The sequence below is a fragment of the Clarias gariepinus genome, chromosome 22 (assembly GCF_024256425.1).
Source record: "Clarias gariepinus isolate MV-2021 ecotype Netherlands chromosome 22, CGAR_prim_01v2, whole genome shotgun sequence".
NCBI lineage: Eukaryota > Metazoa > Chordata > Actinopteri > Siluriformes > Clariidae > Clarias > Clarias gariepinus.
The window spans coordinates 6,250,594-6,259,321 of NC_071121.1; the positions used below are offsets into that span (position 1 = coordinate 6,250,594).

The 8,728-nt window shown below is 35.7% G+C and overlaps 1 protein-coding gene across 1 annotated transcript; it reads left to right on the plus strand.

Annotated features, from left to right (window-relative positions):
• The first annotated feature begins 2,307 nt into the window (after positions 1 to 2,307).
• ribc1 (RIB43A domain with coiled-coils 1) lies at positions 2,308 to 7,708 on the plus strand. Its single transcript, XM_053483335.1, has 7 exons — positions 2,308 to 2,506; positions 3,619 to 3,839; positions 4,169 to 4,283; positions 4,939 to 5,057; positions 6,303 to 6,542; positions 6,623 to 6,789; positions 7,573 to 7,708. Exons 1-7 carry the CDS (start codon positions 2,308 to 2,310, stop codon positions 7,652 to 7,654), a joined length of 1,143 nt encoding a protein of 380 aa, XP_053339310.1. The 3' UTR covers positions 7,655 to 7,708.
• The last annotated feature ends 1,020 nt before the right edge of the window (positions 7,709 to 8,728 follow it).

Here is an 8,728-nt window from a genome sequence, read left to right on the forward strand (position 1 = left end):
ATTTTGCACCCTGAGACACGGAGACACGTTCAGTTTTTATTTTAAACCATGGAAGGAGGGAGCAAGTTAGAGGCGCGCTCCCGCGCGTGTGGCTGCGCATGCGTCAGTTGTCCGGTTGCTAGGAAAAACGTTGCTATAGCAACCAGACAACACGCTGGATTTGGTAGCGTCGTAACACGTGATATCACTGGTAAGATTGTTGTTTTATACATAGTAACAGAATAAACACTTAGGTAATACTTTGGGTTTTTTGTTTAGTTTGGTTTTTAGGGATTATTAGATTATTTGTAAATTGATTTGTCAATACAGGATTATTTGTAAATTGATTGTAGGTGATAAAGTAGTATGAGCTGCAGTTTATCAACTTATTAAGCATATCTTAACTATCTTATCTTAGCTCTGATCTATAGATTAACTTGTGTTACTTAATGACAACTTGCTTTCAGATCAATTTAACATATTAAAAAAACAGTTTAAAAAAACTAGTCATAAAAGTGTATTGTATAATTATTTAAACAGAGCCACTAGTAAAGTACTGTAAAAATCCAATAAATAACTGTAAAATATATTTACAATAATGTATTTACAATAAAAATGCAATAACCTTAAAAACCTTTGAACAGCATTTTTTTATTAAGATGTGTCTGCAACTTATGCCCTGTAAAGCCTCCATATACCAAATATAAAATACGTAATACATTATATTTGCTCATTCGACTGATGCTTTTAACTAACAAACTGATTTTTAAGAATTTGTCTACATTTTAAGGATCTTACTCAACCATGGCAGATGAACAGTGATAGGATCTGAACCCATGACCTTCTGATCTGCAAATCAAAAGTTTAACCATTATGGCATCATGGCAAATAGCATAATTAGCACAACTGCATTTAAGCACGATTAAATTCACATTTAAAGTGATATATATATATATATATATATATATATATATATATATATATATATATATATATATATATATATATATATATATATATCACTTTGGGTTCACATATATCACTTTAAATGTGAATATATATATATATATATATATATATATATATATATATATATATATATATATATATATATATATATATATAAGTAACATACTGTATATTTAAATATAGTTAGATGCTTGTATTTTCAAATTCTGGAACCAAAAACCTACATTTGTTGGCAGTCCCTGAACATGACCTTTAACTATTACATCAGTTGTATCTGGCATCAAATGTAAATGACGTATTTTTTAATGCCTCAGCCAAATGATTAAATGTTCTGGATGGTGTGTTATTCATACCACATTACATTTTGTCGTACTTTACTGTAAATATTTTTACAAGTGACCTTTTTTTGATAATTATTGTAAAATTTACAGTTGAATGGGGACAATCTTGACTCATCAAACCACATGACATTTTTCCATTGCTCCAAAGTACAATCTTTTTGTTTTCTAACAAACTGAAGCCTTTTTCTGTTTAGTCTCACTAACAAGTAGTTTTCTTATGGCCGCAAAGCTGTGTAGCCCTCATCTATTAAATATACCTATGGTATTAATTTTGCTTTTTACCATGCATCTTCACCAAGTGATCTCCAGTCATGATTTTTTCCGAACACATTTCTTACACAAAGTTGACAGTTCAGCACTATGCTTCCTGATTTTGCTAATGTTTTAAAGTGTTCTTAACTCAGTTCCTGTAATTTAGAATATCCTTAGTTATTTTCCTAACTTACTTCCAATAATTTGACCCATCTGAAATGGTGTCTTATTATTATTATTTTTATTCGCCAGGCAGTGTATTTAAGAAAAGTGTATTCAGGTATGGTAGGGTTAAATTTAAGGCATACACCAATGGAAAATGAGTCCTATACGATTATGAAAGCAGCATTCAGTCAGGGTAAAGGTAAAAGGGTACAAAAAAGAATGCAAGCTTCTATAGAAAATAATAAAAACATATTTTTAAATCTCATTTCTGGTCTGTTTGCAAGGAATTGCATGTTCTCTATATAATTTGTGTTTCCTCCACATACTCTGGTTTCCTATCATAGTCCATGCAAAGATTGCCAATAAGTGATTGAGTGTATGTGCACTTGTCCTGCGATGGGTTTGCACACCATCCAGGGTAGCCTCCTCTTTGTTGCTTTAGGCCTCGGTGACCCAACACAGAATAATCTATATAAAAAGAGGAATGAATTATTAAAAAGATTAATAATGATTGAGATTTCCACATGTGCAGTTAGCATATCCATGTATGACATTGATTTAAAGAATTTCTTTCCCAACAGCATTAGAAGATAGCTAAAGAATGTTCAAGTTTGATCAGCCTGTAGATGAGAGCTCCAGGAGTGCAGTGGAGCGGCGGCAGGCTGCAGAAGCTGAACGCCGTAAGCGCATCTTCAATCCAAGGAACCGGGTGATTGGATTGGACGTGCATGCGCTCGAACAGCAGGTGACTGAGAGGCGCAAACGTGAGGAGGTGGAGAGGCAGCAGAAATTAGTGTATGGTAAGAAATAAAGTAAAACACACTATTACTATACTTCTGTAAATTATAATGGTTTTTATATGTAATACAGTAGTATAATAAACAGTTCATATGTATCTTCATATGTAAAAGTGTATTATAATGCATAATACTAGTAGTGGTTATTAATAATAATATTAATCTTGTTAGTCATTTGGCTGCTCTCATCGAAAGGTCGCCATAGTAAATCATCAAATCCGAACACAATTTGGCACAGGTTTTACGCTGGATACACTTCCAGATGCAACCCATTCTTTTTATTCGGGCTTGAGGCTGGCACTGCATCCTGTAATTATAATAACCATAATAATAATAACAACCATAATAATTATAACAACCATAATAATAATAATAATAATAATAATAATAACCATAATAATAATATAGACTATTATAATTCATACAATAAGATAATAAGGTTATTACCTACTCTACAACTCTTAACCCATTTTTTCTTTCTTTATTTTTGATCAAATTTGTTAAAATCTTTAGTTGGTTGTTTGACCCCATGCTGTATTTATCCTATTACCTTGTTGACTTTATAAACTTTATATCTTTTAAGTAGATTACTCTTTTCTTCTTTGTTTATAAGATTAAGTGGATATTTGATTTTTACTAACACAACTTTAAAGATAAGTCAATGCCTTTTAAAATTAACTTCATTTAGGGGCATCCAAAATGTATTGACATAATGTATGTGTTGACACGTTGGTCTATTTTTACTTTCATGGTTATTGGTTTTCTGCATGATCCTAAATGTAATGCGGCCTTGCATTAACTCTACCTAAAGAGATCAATGCAGCAGCACTTTATTACTTTATTCTGTCAAGCTCTCTCATCATCCCATCTCTACACTGCTCAAACAGATCAGCTTCCAGAGCTTCAAATTTCAAGGTTAATACAGTACCACTACCAAGAGCTTCATGCTTCTCTTCCTGTAACCAGACGAGTGGGGCATTTTCCTCCTGTTAAATGCTACTGTAACTGCACTAACAAAATCCAACAGCTAGCTCTGAAAGCACAGCAGCAAAAAAAAAAACAATTTTAGATTCTCTAAGCAGAGTTATTATATATATATTCCTTTCCTCCTTTAGATACGTTGTGTATTTCCACTGACCAAAAGCTGATAGAGCAAGACAGAAAGGAGGACAGTCGAAGGAGAGAGTTGGCCCAGGATCTTGTGCAGTATTGGGCGACGTACCAGCGCTCTGAGGATTCTCGTGATGCAGACATTAATTATAATCACCAAGGGGGAGCCAGTGTCAGCTCAGTCAATCAGGACTCATTAGGGCCTGCGAGTATGCAGGTTTTTCAGGTATGAATATGTTCTGTATCAATGGTTATTTGGGTTCTGTGGGTGAACAGTTCAGGAATTAAAAAACTCCACTTAGGAAACATGATGGCACCTGTTTGCCTAATTTATCGAACATTTTCAATAGTTGAATTAAAAACTCATAAAATAAATCTGTGTGATATGATCATAAGGGGATCCAAGAAAAGACATGTTATACCAGCAGGCATCCTCGACTATATGTGGTTATTTGAATTAAATTGTTATTAATGATGAAATTAAAGCAGCATGTGTTTGATGCTGGTGTGCTGCAGTGGAGGCTGATCTGCGTGTTCCTACATGTCTGTATTCAGGGTGAAGGAGTTGGGGAAAATGAAAGGAGGAAGAATCAGATAGAAGAGAATGAGAGAATACTGAGAGCTCAAAGGGAGGAACGAGAGAAATGGAAGAATGAGCAGAAACATAAAGGTCCGCACACACACACACACACACACACACACACACACACACACATAAGCTAGACACTTTGCATCTCAGTAATTATGAGCTAAAAGCCCACACTGATGACTGTTTTGTGTTGCATCTGCATTCCTTCCTCATAAAAAATACAAAGAAAGTATTTATGTCCATTATAATGGTGTCTTAGTTATGCTGACTTTGTGCAGGTTATGTAAGTGGGAAGTGTGTGTGAGTGGTATAGCTTAGTTGGCTGACATGATTATTTAATTATATCATGTCAATATTGTAATACATTATGTCACACTTTATTATTGTCACACTATTATTATCTCATTCAGTAACATTTAATTATGGGTACAAAACCTGATTTGACGTTATACGCTCTTTTACATATCTAATAAGTATTAGATCTAAAAAGTAAAAAAATACTTTAAAGTCTAAGTCTAGCTAGACAAGGGAGATAATTTGCGCAAACAAGATTAAATTTTTTTTTTTTTGCCTATTGGCACTTTCGAGGCTCCATATAAAAGAGACGAGGGTTTCTGGTTACTGAGGTTTGGCTAAGGAAAAGATTTAGGAAGAGACATACAATTAATTGACTGCATTTATACTTATATCAAGTGAAGTCCCACACAAAGACAACTAAACGTGTGTATGTTTGCAGAGTTGCTAAGAGACCTGGAGATGATCCAGCAGGACCAGAGAGCACTACAGCTGGATGCTCTGGAAGAAGAGTGTAAAAAAGCTGCTCACATGGCACTCAAAAGCTACAACCAGGCCCAGGTAAGGAAGAAAGTCAATGAGGGGAGTCAGTGAGTCCTGGAGTCGGTGAGTGAGTGAGTAATTGAGTCAGTCAGTAAGCGAGTGTGTGAGTCAGCGAGGTATTGAGTGAGTGAGTGAGTGAGTGAGTGAGTGAGAGTGAGTGAGTGAGTGAGTGAGTGAGTGAGAGTGAGTGAGTGAGTGAGTGAGTGAGTGAGTGAGTACATACAGTAAGTAATTTATGGTAAGTGTTATTATTACTAACTAATATAGGCTATTATAAAATGTCCGATATATACCTTTTGTACATTTTTGTTACTTGGGCCAATGTGGAACATTCTGTTATATTTTTTACAAAGTTACCAAAATAACTCATATTCTCCAGCAAGGTCAGTAAAACCTTACTACTTATACTGTAGTACTGTGCAAAAGTCTTGGGCAGATACAAAAATATGGCATAAGCAATATTTGGAGTGAAAAGTCATTGCTTAAATTCAGTTTTAGACACAGATTTGTGCAGTTGTGCAAGAAAACAGCTGTTAGGTTTTACTGGTCTTGCTGGAGAATATGAGTTCTTCCGGTAACTTTGTCACACTCGCTTCTTTCTATTTTTATGCCAATATTAATCTTATATAAAAACTCATATTCTTCAGCAATATATATATATATATATTGCTGAAGAATATAAGTTTTCATGAGAATATATATATATATATAGTACACTGTATACAAAGTAACTTCTAGAATACCACACTCTGTTCATTATCAAAGACAAATATGTGGCTACTAAAGTTTAACAAACGTAATGAATAACAGTTTCTCTGCACTTAATTATAAAGTAAAAATGTGCCCTCACACTATGAAAGTTAAAAATCTTGGTTTCCCACATTTCACTCCTTCTTTACTTACCGAGTGTTACAAAGAGCTGACGCTGGAGAATCTTTCCATAAATATTAAATAACCACTTCATCACAGAAAACGTATCTATGTCAGTTATATTTATTACATGTTTTTCTGTTAAATAACGGTGCATTTTCCAAAGTCATTTATTATTAGTTGTCAGCATCAATATTAAAATGAATGCATTAATATTAACCTGTTATTTCAATCATAATGACATAGCTGCTGTAATAGAGGATAGAATTCTTTACCTATGTAAGCATTGGAAATCCATCAAGCGATGCGTTATCAGTTTGATTGTTTAATCATGCTTTATGTTAAGGCATTATGTTTAATTTTCTGAGCATCTATAAAAACTTGATTTTATAGGCAGAAGAGAGACAAGAGCAGGAGAGGCAAAACAAGCAGACGCATGAGGCCCTGAACATGGCAGAGATTCTGCAGATGGTGACCTCTGACCTTTTGACTGAGTGCCCAGAAGCTGCAGTGAAGGAAGGCATGGGTTCACCTGAGGCTCCCCAAGTGCTACCTGATCGCTGGAAGGGAATGAGCTCTGAGCAGCTCGAAGCCATCCACAGGCAGAGAGCAGAACAGTGTGCTGAAAGAGAGGTACGTGAAGATCTTCCTGTGCAGTTTAAAGTCTTTTAGTGAATCAACGGATGTCCAATGCTTGCTTGTGCATCCTACAGAGGCAAAGGCAGCAGGAGAAGCAGAACAACCTGGAGTGGGGTTGGCAGCAGCTGAAGCAGGCAAGGCAGCACGAGGAGGAGGAGAGAAGAGTGAGGGAACTGGAGAGAGAGAGGAGAACACGACTGGACCAGTACAACCAGCAGCTGGCCAGAGAGCAGCAGGCACAGTAGGACTGAAGTTTATCTTCTCTTAGTATACTGCGCCCTGTAATGTATATACATAATATGCTTGAGCCACCACTCCTGTGTTTGTGATTTTGCTTTCAAAGAATGGATATTTTTAAAATGTAGTTTCGAGGAATACTGTAGTTTTCCAGGCTTCCCGAGCAACTTTTTTGGCTTTTATTTTCAGTCCAGGGCCTGTACCTGACCAGGTTCAAAGGATTTTTTTTGTTTGTTAAGCCACACATTGACCTATGAATCATTCAAGAATAAAAAGCATAAATCCTACCTTAAAAATAAAAAAATAAAAAAATTAAGACATGAACCAGTGAGAAAAAGGTACTGATGATGAAGACGATCAGGCTGGTCCGGATTAGTATACTGGTGATGCTGAATGCTGAGTGGTTGGAACAGACGAGAGGGGAAATGAGGTCGCTGCCGAGGTTGCAGTTTTGAATTTGAGTATAAAATTTATTCGACAAAATTTAAATAAGGATATATGGATTCATACTCTAGAGCAATACTTTAAGAGAACTGTTTATCAAAATGTTATAATTTAACTATGTTCAACTAATAAAAAACTAATAGGTCATGAAGTCAAAAATTTTATTAACTATTAAGAAATTACTGTATATTTAGTTCAATTTGGAATATTTACAAACTTTTAAACTATGATTCAAAATATTATAAATGTAAAAATTAGACACTGTTTTGTGCATTATTCTTTAAGCCTACCTCAAAAAATCATTGTAATGATTACTAATTAACATGTGTTCTGTCTGTTGCAGCCAGGAGTACCTCAATAATGAACTTTACACCAACCGGCCCACTGTGCGCTACTTCAGCCAGTTCAACACCACCACTCGCTAAAGGTCTGACCATCATCAGGTCAACTCAGGCTGCTGGAGTTTTACAGAACTATACAACTAGAGCACCTTTTCATGTAACCTTACATTTTAGGAAACAACAGCAACTAAAAATCACACGTTTAAACTGTAACATACACTACTTGGACAAAAAAAGTCACTACCTGAATTTAAATAAGCAAATATGTCAGATCCTTCCCTTAGATACGTACTGCAGTAATTGATAAGTTTTAGCTGGCAACCAGTTATTTAACCCTAACTTATGCAGCAGTGAGAAAGTTTTATTTAATTTCTTAAACAACCACGACAGAATGTCACGAAGCGGCAAATGAAAAACTCTACAGTAAGCAGAACACAGTTTCGTGATAGAAGAGAGAAAGGCTAGATCAGAAACTCCTCAAATGTTACCACGCTCTAAAGTCCGGAAGGGGAGGTGAACATGAGCTCGTTTTGCAAAGCGCAGATTTGTGATCAAAGAGAGAGAGAGACGAAGATCAGAGTCAGTTTTTATGTAAATGTCTGCGCTGTAATATCCAGAAGCAGACATGAATGTGAACTCCTTTGTAGAGTGGAGATTCATGATCAAAGAAAGATAGGCGAATATCAGAGTATTTCTGAGACTGACTGCGCTGTAGAGTCCGGACGTGGAGGCGAACGTACAGTAAACTCCTTTTGTAGGGGAGCTGCTGTGGAACTGTTGTTTCTTATAAAGAAACTAGAAACCAAAGAAGTGCAGGAAATCACATCTGGAAGTGGGGGTTGGACAGTCAACGACAGCCCTCGGCTTGGATCTACTGTAAGCTGAGGATCTTGGATGGTGAAATGAAGGAGGATGGAGGAGCCAATGGAGGAGATTGAGTACCAGTGAAATTGACATTTCAAACCTTTGGTAGTCTTTGTACCTAACACCAGGTGCACATAGTTCTTGTGTTCTTCAAAGGAATGTGAAAAAATTCAAATGTCTAGATCAGTTGTCCAAAAATCAATGTGTTTAGAAAATCCCAAGGGACATCATTAATAAGGGCCTAAAATACTGGTAGAGTGTTGGTTGTAATATTTGTAGTGCCCAGTGTCCGTC